The sequence below is a fragment of the Ipomoea triloba genome, chromosome 6 (assembly GCF_003576645.1).
Source record: "Ipomoea triloba cultivar NCNSP0323 chromosome 6, ASM357664v1".
NCBI lineage: Eukaryota > Viridiplantae > Streptophyta > Magnoliopsida > Solanales > Convolvulaceae > Ipomoea > Ipomoea triloba.
In genome coordinates, this window is record NC_044921.1 from 19118648 (window position 1) to 19134769 (window position 16122).

A 16122-nucleotide genomic window follows, 5' to 3' on the forward strand; every position below is an offset into this window, starting at 1 on the left:
GCGTGAGGCGCAGTGACCGCGCCCAGGCTGGCGTGTGCAGTGCACACGCCCNCCGCCTGGGCGCGTAAATTTATATATATATATTAGTTTTTGTTTTGTTTTTCTTTTTTTCCTCCACTCTCATTTTCTCTATCGTAATCATACCTTCAAAATCCCTAAAAAAAACTCTATTACTATTGAGGAAGGCCTTAGCAAGCTTTCTTTTTTAGAAGGCTTGCTAGACACCCAAGCAACAAAATTAAATAAAAAATTTATTTGACACAAAAGCATGTCACATCATCTCGTAAATTAAGTGGTAAAATTTCAGGGATGATTACAGCCTAATGGTAAGAAAGAACTAAGGAAGTAAATTGCATTATTTTACCCCTAAAATTACTAAATGGAAATATAAATTTGATCACTCCTACTCTCCTAGGCATTTTAGCATTCTTACTTAAGGCATATATAACAATAAAATGTTTGTATGAATGGATGAGCATATATGCATGAAGGGACCAAATGAATAAAAATCTTTAGCTTCTTTCTCTCCCTCATTCCCTTCTTTATATAATATGCCTGAAATTGGCCCCAACACCTACGTACTACACTTCCACTGCAGTCTTAAACATAAACATGGACAACATTCACAACTCAGAGATTCTAAAGCTTTTCCTCATATCTACTCTTCTCATCATCACCCCACTCTTATCTTCATCTCTCAGAACTACTTATCTCTACTTTCTTGTCAATCTTCTCATCATTGCTTTGGGTGCAGAAGCTGGCCTCCTCTCCTTCTTCTCTAACAAAATTACTGCACCCCACAAACCACCCATTCTCACTTCTACTACCTCATCATCAGACCCTAGTTTTTCAGATCAAGAAACAACAGCAAACCCTAAGATCAACAGCAGCAAAGTAGAGAAATGTGCTAATTCTGATGAGAAGATTAACGGTGTAAAGAAATGCCCTTCAACACCAAGCTTGTTTTTCATTGGAGGAGGTGATAATCAGATGGCTGAAGAAGAAGATGAAGAAGAAGAGGATGAGGTGATGAGTGGGCAAGAGTTATTCAACAAAGCTGAGACATTCATTGGGGACTTCTACAAACAGCTGAAGATGCAGAGAGAGGAGTCTTGGAACAGCCTTCAAGATAGCAGATATCTACCATAAACCCTTCATTTTCTCCCAACAATTATTGAAGGCTGCTGCCTAGACCTCTGGGAATTGAAATTAGAACCAATATCATAAATCAATTATGTAATCTCCTCTTTATTTTTTGTAAAGATCAGATTATTAGACATGATGAGTCAGTGGTATACTAGCTATTTTGTAGCTTATTATATTTTCAATATAAATTCAGACCATATGATTCAAGTAAGTATATATGATTCTGAAAAAATTGAATCATAAATCTATTTTGTAAGTTTTTGAGTGATATATAAGAAAAACTCTAAAGTTATTGTTTGAGCGTGTCCACTAAATAAATCTATTTCGTAGGTAGGGGAGGCAACACTTCTCCAGTAAATTTAAAAAGTGTTGACATATCCACACTCTTCATATTGAGAAATCAAATGTTAGGATTTTACCATTACTAAACTTGTACTATAAATAAAATGAACATTACTTTTAAAATTGTTCAATAAAAATTAAATTGACTCCGTATTTCTTTTTTACTAAAATCCTCGACTAAAATTAACTTCGTATTTTTTTTGTATTAAAATCTTTAATCATTGATGAACAAAGATCAGTAATTACTTTTGACCATATACCCATATTGAAAGTTACAATAGTTATACCATGGATCTGTGCTCATTTCCATATTGAATGTTCACAATTTAAATTGTAAACATTCAGTATGTAAGTGTGTATTTTAAATTCAGATCCACAGAATAATTTATCGAAAGTTAAGGGACCAATGTACCCCTAGAGTATATAAAGAAAGGAAAGGTTAGATCTTTGAGAGTAGAGGTAAGCAATTAATGCAACGCCACGGTGAGGGCACGGTGCACCGTACGTGGGCTCGGATTCAGTGGAGACAGGCCACAAATGTATCTATCATATTGCCCACCTGCTTTTCAGATCCAGCTAGATTCACCATTATTATTATTCAATTATATTATTATGCAGAAACACAACTAAGCTGAATTTTGGTTTCAACAGATTCGCCACCGCTCCGTATTTATTTACACACACTCAGCTTGTTGACAATATAATATACAAATAGTTTATTTATTAATTTAATATTTTAATTGGAATGAAATATTCAATTAAGTTACGCTAGTGTCATGGTTCGTTCTTGTAGAGATGTTTACAAATCTCTTTACAATTGTATAGATTGAAATTTTGACGTAATAATATATCCAATAAGATACCATAATTAAATTATAAGTTAAATCATGTATTTCAGCATCCTAGAATCTAGATTCATCTTTTTTAAATGTCATAAAGTCCAAAACCTTTTTATCCCTTTTAGCCTGCCTTACGTAGTTGATACAGGAACGGAGACTAGCTTTAATTTCATTTCACTTTAGCCTTTGATTTGATACTTGTGAATAAAATCCATTTGCATGTTGTGTGGCCTGCTGTGAGGCTGTGACAATGGTCCCTGATGATAACAAGATTAGATACCATCCCCTTATCTCACTTTTCAAGATTTCCTATATACAAATAAATCAACAAAAGCAATCATTTAACGTGATGCACCATCAAGGTACAAGCTAGCAGCTTATTACTGAAATTTGTACAGCCTAATCTTATTTTCATGGCAGAGAATCCACAGAGGGAGGGCAATGAATCATTCAATTATCATAAAACTTTATTCAGTTTTGCAGTAGAGGAAACAGCATCAACGTGCCAAATACAGCTGTACATCAGTACATGTACATCATATCATCAATGACAGGAACAAAAAATTTTTAGTATTATATTGGTATTGAGATTACAGCTTTTCCGATACGCTTTGATGAATTTGCATTTGGAGCAAGGATCTATCCGTAACTGCAAACAAATTAGAGAGTGAAGTAGCTAGCACATCCAATGAGATTATCACCCTCGTTGGGCAAATCAAGCATGGTTTACTATGCAAAGCAAATGCTGTAGCGAGATCTTAGTATCTGGATCCTCCTGACAGAATAGAATCAATGTTATAATTTTAATCCAATAAAAGGGGATAAAGCTATGGATGACAATGCCTTACTTCAAAGCAATTAGAGAAGGCGGCATCTCTTAGCCTATCTGGGAGATAGTACCTGAGTTTATCACGAGCCCTGCAGTAAAGGAAGTTTGAGGCAGAATTTCTGTGAGAAAAGTGGAAAGGAAGTTAAAGAGAGGCAGCAAAGAAACCTGGAATCATCACACAACCGAATGTAGCACTGAATTATTTGTTTCAGCGATTCAGATGAAGGCTTCTCGGAAAGTAGAACCACCATATTTTTCAACGTCTGGACTACTGCTAAAAGGCGTGCTACTGTGGTGCAAATGTATTCCAGACCCATATCATGTGAAAGTAGTTTTTGCAGGATGAATGTTGCAGCCTATCACCACAAGCTCATTATTCAGATGCATTGTACAAGTGTAGGTCATTATCACAGAAACATTGTCCAAAAAATGTAAAAAACATGAAATTAGGATGTCTTAGAAGGGCTAAATGCTACATCACACATTAAAGGTGCCGAAATAAAGAAACCAAGCTATATCATCTGCAACATAACTGTAAGTCCAAATGTGGATGGCTTTTGTAAGTTCTGTTTCTTCTTTTTTTTTTTTTTTGTGCACACCTGTTCATGTCACACATGACACAACACACAAATACAGAAGGCCTGGATCACTCAACTTGTTTTGATAGTGTATCACCAATCTCCATTGAGCACAAACACAGGGGCATTACTTCTGTAGCTAGAAGAAACTCGATAGCTTTAGTTTCACCCTCCTGGAAAGATTCAACCAAAAGAAATGAAAAAGGATTTATATCTTTTGATTTGTTATGAAGTTGTGAAATAAAAAATCAGAGGTCTTACAATGTGCATTTCAAGAGTGTCAGTCTCAATCCAGTAATTGAAATAAATTAATCAATATCTATTTAATAACAAGCAGGAATAGCTAGCAGTACAAGAAAGAAGACAACATGCATTGGATGCATAGCTAAATTACCTTCACAATGCCACAAATGATGCATAAGCTTGAAATTCTGAGCTTTTCCAAAGGTGTTGAGTAGCTTGTTGGCTTAAGAAAAGGATACACATAATAAGGAATACAAGCTGCAATTCAGAAGAGACCAGTCAGAAGCACTTCTTTTTATAAGCTCTTCCATGTCCTACCGCATGGAACATTTCTTATTAACTAATTACATACTGAAAGAAACTTACCATTAAGAAAGGGTATTCGGGTTTCTGGGTGAACAGCTAAAGACTGCAAAATATAGTGCAAAGCTGATTAACTTTGGAAATACGAGGGCCATCTTTAGAAAATGAGGACATACAGACTGCATCAATTCTTAAAATTGCTATCCCCCCCACCCCCAACAAGATGGTCCTTCACTCTCTTCTCAATCTTTTGCTCTTTATACAGAACCAAACCCTAGCAATGACTACTTAAGTGGAGTTATATTGCAACAACCAGCACAACTTTCTTTCCTGGTATATGAAATTCATTTTTTATGGAAATGCCTTCAGATAACTATTACAATCCAATTGTTCACTACTAGTATATTATCATTGATACAAATAATAAGTTATTAACAGATAGCATAAGATTTTGGCATGTAGAGAAACAGAGAAGGCCATATACCTGGAGAACAATGAGTGCATTGCAAACTGTATTTGATTGTTCAAGAGTCAACTTTGGTGGTGACAATAAATGGTAGATGGAAATAATTTCCTGCAATCAAGTTTGCAGAGAAGCTTACAGCACAAGTACTTACATCCACAAGCAGTCACTAATTTCGAATATTATTTATCCTTAAAGACAATTGATAATACTATGAGATCAATTGACTGACTCCTGATCCTTTGTTCATTTGTATAAGAAAATCATTATTGAAAGAAGTAAAATAAAGTAAGCTGACAGAGATCCTAAATTATGGGAAAATAGTGGGAGAATACCCTTATGAGTGCAGCAACAGTACCAAATGATTTCCAGATTGAAGGGGCTAAAACTTGAAATAATTCTTCCCTATGTTTCTGTATATCAGTAAACCAAAAATATAATATAACAATATCATTGTTCATGACTAACACATTAATAATTATGAGATATAGTGAAACATATAAAAATTTAAAAGTATATAAGAACTTCAAATATAATGAAATTTTATATAAGATCTAACAAGGTATTACTATTAAGACCAGACTTAATTGTCTCTACCTTTTGATAAATTAACTGACAAAGTTTCTTTAAGCTTAAATATACTGCATATAAGTAGCTTGTTGTCTCCTATATTTCAGGAGAATGTAAAGTCCATATGCTTTCCATATTTCATCACTTAAACAATGTAAATTTAACCTAGATTCACTAAACCATTGTTCAACACAGGGAAGAAGAATAGTTATTCACCCAACATTACTTTTCATAACTGAAAATATCCAAAATTAATTAAAGAAAGTAAGAAACAAGAAGTTCAAGGAACCATTCAGGATTGCACCTAACGACATTTAGTGAATAAATCTGCATTTCCTTCAGGTGGCACCATTTCAGTTTGCATTGCATCACAACAGTTACAAAGTATTCCAATGGAATGTGAATTCAACGCCATCCGTGATCACTAGTGAATTCAGTAAATCCTGTCGTCATCTATATACTTTGTTATACAAATGCTTGCTGTGTGAATTACATGATTTGTTGAAAAAGTTGTACAGCCTAGTAACAGGCTTTCACTTGTAAAATTCAAAGATCTGACAGAAACAACAGGTAATTAAGTTTTCATCCAAATAACTAAACGCGCAAAACTAGACAAGGTTTGATCTCGATCATTTCAGACACACCAAAAAAGGAGTGAAGGTAGGTATGTTACTGCAAAGGAAATTTGACAGACAGAGGTTGAGTGTACGGACCTCACAGAGTTGGCGAAGAGCTTTTTCTCGAAGTTGAGGGTTACAGATGTCGATTAAGAGCTCCTCGGCCGATTGCACTTTCCAGCCATTGTAGGGCTCAACTCCGGCGGCGCCCCTCATGGTCATGGAGGGATCCTGAGGGAGATTAGCCATCAGCTCGCGATACTGATTTTCGTTTTTCTTCTTCTACCTTTTCATTTCACTTTTCTTCTTGCGACTTCTCACTCGTCTTAAAGGAATTCCACTGTGGCAATGAGCGAAGCGGGAACGATTTGAAAGAAAAGGAAAAAAACGGTTGGGAAGGTGACGCAATAGTAGCGGGAGCGCTGCAATTCTTACGGTGCACCAACGCGCTCGACCCACTTCGTACATCAACTCCAATTTTATTTTTTTTATACATTCCTCCCAAAACAACTTTTTTTAATACATTATCATAGGGACTTGGGAGCCCTCCATTGAAGCAAGACTTGCGCAATGATCTTTGAAGTTTGAACCATTGAACTAAGTCTCATGAGACATATCAATTCCAATTTTTACTGTATTAAGATTACTAGTATGATACCCGTGCGTTGCACGGACTGAAATTAAACAACTGATGCCAACGAGAATGCAACTGTGGATGAAATTACCATGTATTACGACTGCCGGTACGTGTCCGCTTGCGAGGCAGCATGGCGTTTGTTGTCCTTCGATGTACAACTAAGGCACCCGCCCGTTGAGAGTTAAGCTTCCACTTGCCAGATTGCCAAACAGTTGTGTTTGAGGATGATGATAGGATCGAGAATGTTTTAAATAGGCCGACTGTCAGTCACAGCATGTTCACCGCATGGTTTAACGCAAACAAGAAATATGTTGAGGCTAAAGAGTTGGCTTATATCGACATGCCAAACAAATTTGTATGGAAGAAAGATATTAGGGAATGGCATCCTAGGAAGAGGGGGTTCGCTATTGGACGCATTTTTTGTACCTCCCGGCAGCGGTGAAGTCTACTACTTGCGATGTCTTTTAAACGTAGTTCGTGGCCCAACGAGTTTTGAAGACATCAAGACAGTTCAAGGTGTTGTATACCCAACCTTTAGAGATGCATGCTATGCTAGAGGGATGCTAGACGATGATAGAGAATATATTGATGCAATTAATGAAGCAAGTCATTGGTCAACTGCCAATTCTATGAGAAAATTATTTGTCATTTTACTGACGGCAAACTTGGTGAATCGGCCAGAGAATGTCTGGAATCACGTCTGGCACCATCTATGTGAGGATGTGCAATTTAACAAGAGGAAAATGTTGAAAGATATGGGTAAGTTCTTAATTCAATTTCAACACAATTAATTTTCATAATAAGTAATCTTTTGCTCTGTCATTACTGAAATCGATATGTCTTAATTCTATAATTACAGATTTGTGTTTGTCTGATGATGAGAAGAAGAACTTAGGACTTCTTGAATTAGATAGGTTGTTGCAGATGTACAACAAGTGTTTGAAAGATTACCCTGATATGCCAATCCCAAATTACGATGATTCTTTATTCTCGAACAATCGATTGTTGTTTGATGAGCTCAACTATGACCGACAGGCAATGACAGAAGAGTATGAGACGATGGAAAAACAATTAACTGATGAGCAGTTAGTTGTTTACGAAACTGTTCTGAGTGATATACAACATCAGAAAGGGGGGCTCTTCTTTGTATATGGTTATGGAGGTACAGGAAAAACATTTGTCTGGAAAGCGTTGTCTTCGAAGCTACGTTCTACTGGGGATATTGTGCTAAATGTTGCTTCGAGTGGGATCGCCTCATTGCTCTTGCCAGGAGGTCGAACAGCTCACTCAAGGTTCGCTATTCCAATAGCAATTAATGAGGATTCAACTTGCAATATATGCCAAGGGAGTCAACTGGCGGAATTGTTAATCCAAGCCAAGCTAATCATATGGGATGAAGCACCGATGATGCACAAACACTGCTTTGAGGCTCTAGATAAGACAATGCGCGATCTGTTACGCCACTGTGATCCTAACAGTGTACATAAATGGAGGCAACGTGTCGGCATTGGCAAGACTGTTGTGCTAGGCGTGACTTCCGGCAAATATTGCCTGTCATTCCTAAAGGTTCGAGGCAAGATATTGTTTCAGCTGCAATAAACTCATCTTACCTTTGGGATTCTTGCAAAGTCCTTCGACTAACCAAAATTTGCGTCTTAGGACACTTGATGATTCAGCCAGAAAGGAACACATTGAACGATTTGCTGCGTGGTTGGCTGATATAGGAAATGGAATATTAGGTGGTCCTAATGACGGTCACGGAAAAGTTGAAATACCAGAAGAAATGTTATTGCCATCAAATGGTGACTACATCTCTACAATAGTTGATACTATTTTTCCAATGTTTAGGCAGGGTGGGTCTAACTTACAACAAATGGAGAATCGTGCCATACTTGCTCCAACACTAGATGTGGTAAACGAGGTCAATGAATATATGAGTGGTTTGCATGTGCTGAGAGCAAGACCTACCTAAGTTCTGACACAGTTTGTAAGTCTGATGCAACAAATGGTATACTATATGATATGCATACTCCTGAATTCCTAAATGGTTTGAAAGCTTCTGGCATACCCAACCATTCTTTAACTTTGAAGATTGGTCCCCGTCATGTTGCTCAGAAATATAGATCACTCAATGGGACTTTGTAATGGTACAAGATTGATCATTACTAGGTTATCTGATCATGTTGTAGAAGCTAAGATTGTCGCAGGCCACAATGCCGGTAATGTAGTCTTGATTCCGAGGATGTCAATGACTCCAACTGATACAAGATTGCCTTTCAAATTCCAAAGGAGGCAATTTCCTCTAATGCTGTCATATGCGATGACTATCAACAAAAGTCAAGGGAGACTTTAACACATGTTGGATTACTACTAAAGAAGTCGGTTTTTGTTCATGGTCAACTATATGTTGCTGCTTCAAGGATTAGTAACCCGGATGGGTTAAAAATTCTAATTCAGAATGAGGGTGGTGAGAGTAGTAACTATACTACGAATGTTGTGTACCATGAAGTTTTTAATAATTTGTAGCTTTTGCATTTTCATATAGTTGTACATGTACTGTTTAATATATCATGTTTTTTTTTAAGTACATTGCCTGTTGCAGAAATCACAAATTAAGTAAGTTCTATGGATTCTATCATTGTAATATACATAATAAGTTCACATAATACTANATTTAGAGATAGTCTAAAACAGTATTGGTAAATAGAACTGCATATTTAGAGCTAAAACAGCAGACAGTCAGAAAAAATGAACTATATTGACATGAAGTATTTAGAGATAGTCTAAAACAGTATTGGTAAATAGAACTGCATATTTAGAGCTAAAACAGCAGACAGTCAGAAAAAATGAACTATATTGACATGAAGTATTTAGAGATAGTCTAAAACAGTATTGGTAAATAGAACTGCATATTTAGAGCTAAAACAGCAGACAGTCAGAAAAAATGAACTATATTGACATGAAGTATTTAGAGATAGTCTAAAACAGTATTGGTAAATAGAACTGCATATTTAGAGCTAAAACAGCAGACAGTCAGAAAAAATGAACTATATTGACATGAAGTATTTAGAGATAGTCTAAAACAGTATTGGTAAACAGAACTGCATATTTAGAGCTAAAGGATCTTACCAATCAATTGCTTGACATCTATTGCTGGATTACTTTTCAAAGTATGGAAGGGTATGGGTCTGTACATGTGGTAAGGGAAATTTTCAGACCTAGATTCTTTCATGATAGTCTCATGATTGAACTGCAGCATGAACTCGTGCATGCTAGTCTTGTACGTATGCCAATTTGCAACAACATAAAAGTTTTTGAAACAATAGGTATGCCAATTTGCAACAACATAAAAGTTTTTGAAACAATAGACACTCCCTTCTAAAAACCTTTCGGGGAATTTTGGTAGAACATCCTTTGGTATACAGGCATGTATTACAGTTGCCTGTACATAGCAACAGTTAACAAATATATAAAAATAAAATTATGATACGATCAAAATACTAAATAATTACGTTTTTGCAGAAAATTGGAAGATGAAAGATACCTCTTCGTCGTGCAGAACCAGCTCTTTACTCTTGATCTCGGATGAGCCCCTCCTTTCCATTACAGTGTAGGATCTAACCACTCGAACCTTGACAGCACTCCTCCTCTTAAACGTCGTCAACTCATTCAACAGACAATACATCCCCATGTTCCTGAAGTTCTAATGCAAATAGGATATCACCTTGAATTTGATTTGATTTGCCGTTTGTATATTGCATTTATTCGTGATGGTTCACTAACCTGTAATATATATGTCTGCGTTTTAATGGACGTTTTGGCCTTCCCGGTGAATGCATACCTGGGATGTTGAACCGTCGGCAACGTCCCGGTGAATGCATACCTGGGATGTTGAACCGTCGGCAACGATTCCCTTTCCGATGAAAAGGGAATGATTTTGTTTACAGACGTGTGCCCCACAAAGCCTAGTATTTGAATTAATTATGTTTCCTTTCTGAAGATGTATTATATTAGAAGATGTCCTTTAATAACGTTGTTATTTCCAAAACTGCACTGTTTCGCCATTCCCGCTTATACTGTTTCTATATCCAAAACTACGCCGTTTGTNTCGCCATTCCCGCTTATACTGTTTCTATATCCAAAACTACGCCGTTTGTTCATGGGCGGGAACTGCATTTAATGCGGTTCTTCTGGCTTTTTTATTATAGAAGATATTATATAATTTTCTGATTAATTAAAAAAATGTGAATTATAATTTTTATTTACTTTGTGTCCAACAAAAGTGAACACTTGTGGTGGAAGAGTTATATAATATATGTGCTTCCTATTATTTATTTCAATCCAGTGACGGGGTTTAGATTCTTTTGAACTAAAAATGTTTGAGAAAATATAAAATAAATATTACCTTGTAAATAATAACACATATGTCTTACATAGTTACATAGTTACATGAAATGATTTCGCACAAATTTTTGTGTTTACAAAACATTAATAAAAAAAAAAAATCGAAGAACCAAATAATACAAGTAATGTTCAAAAATACAAATATTAAATGATTATATAACACAATATTGTTGTTTTAAATCATGAAACTGAAGTTGAAGCAAAAACAAAAGTTTGACTGAAGTGTTAATATATTACATAAATTGTAGTGTACAGTACAAAATGCTGGTTAATAGGAAAAGGGAAAATGGGTGTCCTCAAAAAGTCAAAATGTATGCAAGTACACCCCAACGTATACAAAATATTATTATTTATTTTATACTTTAATATCATGGGACCATGCTGTATGATTTTGAATAACCTAAAAGCCAAAGCTTCAACAATAATTGACTAGAAAGAACTACATACACTAGAAAACAATAATACTTGAGAAGACAAACAAAAGCAGCAATACTTCACTGTCTCTTTGGATACTCCCTTGGTCCAAATATGGTTGATCCAATTCTGACATTGGTGCTGCCCATTTCTATCTGCAGGCATGAAACAAGCTATCATTGAGCTACCCAGAGAAAACCAGCTCCAATTTCCATATATTTCAAGCATGCTTAAAAGGAATAGAATAACAAAAAACATCATATCATCAGATCAATAAGAATCTTTCACTCTCCTCTTGAAAGATTAAAGTATGGTGCCACAAGAAAAATGAGGATAGATTCCAGCAGTTTGAAATTGCAACAAGGAATTTCCATCCCAGTTTTAAAAACAGTGAAAATATGCAAGATGGCAAAGATTTTGCCATTTTGATTTAGCAAACAAGTCTTGGAAATTGCCAATATCTAAGGGAAGGGTGCTCTTGACCGAAAAGTATAGCCACTTCAATTGATATTGTTGAATTTGAAAGGTTCACAGGACTGGCGGGTGGGGCTTCTCTTTCCTTGATTCTTCATCTTGCTTCCCCCTAACTGGCGGGTGATTGCTATTCTCCACCCGCCAGGCCTGTGAATCTTTCAAATTCAACAGATATCATTCCAGGATTTAGACGTTGTATGCCCATTACTTGCACAAGTATGATAAGACACGAAACATAATTTTAGCACTTCTGCTTTTGCATTGCAACAAAAAAATTACTGAATGTACAAATGTATGCTGAATAAGGTTTTCCAGAAATGTGGAGAAAGTCTCCTCACCGCTTGCTCAAAGTCCCCAGACATGCCCATTGACAGCTCACATTGGGCCTCTGTCATCCCAAGCACTTTGCAGATCTCAGTTCTACAATTCAATAGCATCTATTGCAAAGCACACAAGACCATTAGAATTATTTAATAATTTATTTCAAGAAACAGAGAAATNATATTGCAAGTTGAATCCTCATTAATTGCTATTGGAATAGCGAACCTTGAGTGAGCTGTTCGACCTCCTGGCAAGAGCAATGAGGCGATCCCACTCGAAGCAACATTTAGCACAATATCCCCAGTAGAACGTAGCTTCGAAGACAACGCTTTCCAGACAAATGTTTTTCCTGTACCTCCATAACCATATACAAAGAAGAGCCCCCCTTTCTGATGTTGTATATCACTCAGAACAGTTTCGTAAACAACTAACTGCTCATCAGTTAATTGTTTTTCCATCGTCTCATACTCTTCTGTCATTGCCTGTCGGTCATAGTTGAGCTCGTCAAACAACAATCGATTGTTCGAGAATAAAGAATCATCGTAATTTGGGATTGGCATATCAGGGTAATCTTTCAAACACTTGTTGTACATCTGCAACAACCTATCTAATTCAAGAAGTCCTAAGTTCTTCTTCTCATCATCAGACAAACACAAATCTGTAATTATAGAATTAAGACATATCGATTTCAGTAATGACAGAGCAAAAGATTACTTATTATGAAAATTAATTGTGTTGAAATTGAATTAAGAACTTACCCATATCTTTCAACATTTTCCTCTTGTTAAATTGCACATCCTCACATAGATGGTGCCAGACGTGATTCCAGACATTCTCTGGCCGATTCACCAAGTTTGCCGTCAGTAAAATGACAAATAATTTTCTCATAGAATTGGCAGTTGACCAATGACTTGCTTCATTAATTGCATCAATATATTCTCTATCATCGTCTAGCATCCCTCTAGCATAGCATGCATCTCTAAAGGTTGGGTATACAACACCTTGAACTGTCTTGATGTCTTCAAAACTCGTTGGGCCACGAACTACGTTTAAAAGACATCGCAAGTAGTAGACTTCACCGCTGCCGGGAGGTACAAAAAATATGCGTCCAATAGCGAACCCCCTCTTCCTAGGATGCCATTCCCTAATATCTTTCTTCCATACAAATTTGTTTGGCATGTCGATATAAGCCAACTCTTTAGCCTCAACATATTTCTTGTTTGCGTTAAACCATGCGGTGAACATGCTGTGACTGACAGTCGGCCTATTTAAAACATTCTCGATCCTATCATCATCCTCAAACACAACTGTTTGGGAATCTGGCAAGTGGAAGCTTAATCTCTCAACGGGCGGGTGCCTTAGTTGTACATCGAAGGACAACAAACGCCATGCTGCCTCGCAAGCGGACACGTACCGGCAGTCGTAATACATGGTAATTTCATCCACAGTTGCATTCTCGTTGGCATCAGTTGTGGTCTTGTAGAATTCAGCAGTAACCCTGTCATTCCCTTTGTTGACATATTTGAACAAATACTTTATTGATCTTGATTGGTTGCACCATTCTACGTTAATATGCGCCTTATACTTCAACAGTAAGTACCTGTTATGCGGGACACAATACCTGCTGTCCAACTGAACCCCATTTTTCTCAACTGTTGCACCATTTTCACGACGCCTGTAGATAGGGTAACCGTCCTCGTCCAATGTGGATACCTCAACAAACTTCTTAGGGAAATGTTTAGAGCACTTTTGATTGACCATGCATGGAGATTTAGGCCTTTCGTGTCCACATGGGCCGTGCATCATGAATTCCCCAACAGCTTTATAATACTCACTGTCTAGTTCCTTGTTGGGTATTTCAGCGAATATGATCTGGTCCATCTGATTAGCTGAAAATCCTTCTGACAACCTTTGGAGGAATATGAGAATGTGAGCGTGTGGTAATCCACGTTTTTGGAATTCGATAGTATAAATCACTGCATATATTAAAAAAAAATATTAACACCCAAAAACTGAATAATACAGAAACAGGTAGGTAATACTATTTAAATTTGCTATTGATGTCATGTTTGTAGAAAGGAAATAAGAAGGAATTAGTAAAATTACCTGCGGTTACAATACCAAATAGCTTGCCAGTGCGTATCTCTTTGACTAAAGCATCTAACTTAATCTTGAAGACCCTAGATACAATGTCTGGTCTGTCTTCTGCGTTGAGGTTGCATTTGTCCATATATCTTTGGATCTCAGGCCACTTTGGGTTGCATGTGAAGGTTATAAATAAGTTTGGATACCCCTTATGTCTGCATATGGCCATCGCATCCTGATAATTCTGAATCATATATCGGGCACCGCCAGTGAATGTCGACGGTAAGATGATTCGCTTACCTTGCTTGTTTGTATCAACCTCTCCCCTTGTTAACGCGTCAGACAACCCCTTGTATGCTTCACACCGCAATGCCTTCTGATTATTTCTTATGTACTGTAGTCTGCCCGACTCTACCATCGTGTATGCATCGACCAAGAATTGTTGGAATAATCGCTTGGCGTATGACAGCAAAGACAGTTCACCGAACCTGTCATGTATCTTGTATGCAAAGTATTCACGCTGCGATACCCGAACCCTAGCAGCGGTTGGTTTATTGGATGCTGTGCAGTATTGTATGTCTTCTCGATAGCCATCTTCGCCTAAAGGGAATAAAAGGGGATATTGCAATGGCAAATACGCTGGGTTGAGCTCGTTTATCCTCTTGAGTGATCCAGCCTTGGTCTCCACTATTATGTCCCGTTGCCCGAGTGTGTGGTCTAGATCGCCAACAATTAAAGCAGCCACCTCTGAAACAGTGGGTAGATTGTACGTCCTTGCATCACTTTGACGCTTACCAATCAACCTCATCCTAAAATTAACTTCTGGATTGTTGTCAATCTGATTTTTTGCCCAACGAAATGATTGCACCAACACATTGTGCTCATCTAGATCTTGCTTGATATCTTGAACTATATCAACATGCGTTTGGTCATTGGGGTCAGCACCACTATTTAAAAAATTCAATTACATTAGATTAGCATATTGTTGTTAGAATTTTGTTATACTAAATTAATAGTAACTAATATCATATTAAAAAAATAGAGCATCGTATTACCTGAATGCATTTATGCGGTTCTCTACTTCGTTCTCTGTATCATGGATGTATAATTGAGCAAACTTTGGACTCTTTCCAGGATCGGGCATTAATCCTCCCATCAAATGATAATTTTGCCCATTTATCCTAAATATTGGTGGGCAATTTCCAAGGTTGATTGATTTATCAACCTTAGCCCCCAAGGATGTAAAAGAAAACATGTTATTGAAGCTTCTTATGTGCTTTAGAAATTCATTCCGTTTCTTTCCTCTTGCAAAGAATAAGTTGAAAATCCTTTTTGGAGGTGGCACCATCTTTGGCAATTTGATCTTCCCATGACCACAGCACGTTGAATATTTAGTTGTTCCGCTACGCACTGCCTTATTAACACGCTCCTCATACCAATAGATTGCATTGCAATGTTCACATATATTGTTTGGGTCACCGATATCCATGTATGCAACTACATAAATGTAAGCAATTTAGATATATATGTCAATATGATTACATAAAATTTAATACAATGATAATAGCTGCATTAGAAACTTGCAATTAGAATAACATACCAATATTTGGTGTTGGTGTTAGACCCAACTCTTTTTGTGGTTCAATGCATTGTTTTGATATATTTGACCGTATTGGTATTGTTTGAGATGTACGTTGGTCATTTAGGAAGATTTGTGAATCTGTTTGCAAAATGACACAATTAACCCAAGGAAATTGTGATGAACAAAATTAAATTTGGGTTCATGGGTACCTAGCATTGCTATTGATAAATGAACTAAAAACAATTGATTTGAATTGAATTAAGAAATAAAATAAA

General features: G+C 36.7%; 3 protein-coding genes and 1 long non-coding RNA gene across 4 annotated transcripts; 1 reads left to right on the top strand and 3 right to left on the bottom strand.

Moving 5' to 3' along the window:
• Positions 1–2999: 2999 nt before the first annotated feature.
• Positions 3000–6244, bottom strand: LOC116023779 (cell differentiation protein rcd1-like). Its single transcript, XM_031264791.1, has 9 exons — positions 6027–6244; positions 5079–5156; positions 4765–4854; positions 4344–4386; positions 4129–4235; positions 3812–3907; positions 3322–3512; positions 3176–3245; positions 3000–3102 (listed from the first exon to the last, which is right to left on the bottom strand). The coding sequence occupies exons 1-9, from the start codon at positions 6177–6179 to the stop codon at positions 3043–3045; spliced, it is 888 nt and encodes a 295-aa protein (XP_031120651.1). The 5' UTR covers positions 6180–6244; the 3' UTR covers positions 3000–3042.
• An 883-nt stretch (positions 6245–7127) lies between these two features.
• LOC116023609 lies at positions 7128–8539 on the top strand. Its single transcript, XM_031264613.1, has 3 exons — positions 7128–7326; positions 7427–8120; positions 8227–8539. Exons 1-3 carry the CDS (start codon positions 7128–7130, stop codon positions 8537–8539), a joined length of 1206 nt encoding a protein of 401 aa, XP_031120473.1.
• A 2644-nt stretch (positions 8540–11183) lies between these two features.
• Positions 11184–12322, bottom strand: LOC116023081. Its single transcript, XR_004099360.1, has 2 exons — positions 12198–12322; positions 11184–11540 (listed from the first exon to the last, which is right to left on the bottom strand). It is a non-coding gene; the product is annotated as an uncharacterized LOC116023081 (long non-coding RNA).
• Positions 12323–12329: 7 nt separating this feature from the next.
• LOC116023610 lies at positions 12330–15754 on the bottom strand. The gene is made up of 4 exons (XM_031264614.1): positions 15321–15754; positions 14287–15212; positions 12939–14156; positions 12330–12838 (listed from the first exon to the last, which is right to left on the bottom strand). The coding sequence occupies exons 1-4, from the start codon at positions 15752–15754 to the stop codon at positions 12330–12332; spliced, it is 3087 nt and encodes a 1028-aa protein (XP_031120474.1).
• Between the last annotated feature and the right edge of the window lie 368 nt (positions 15755–16122).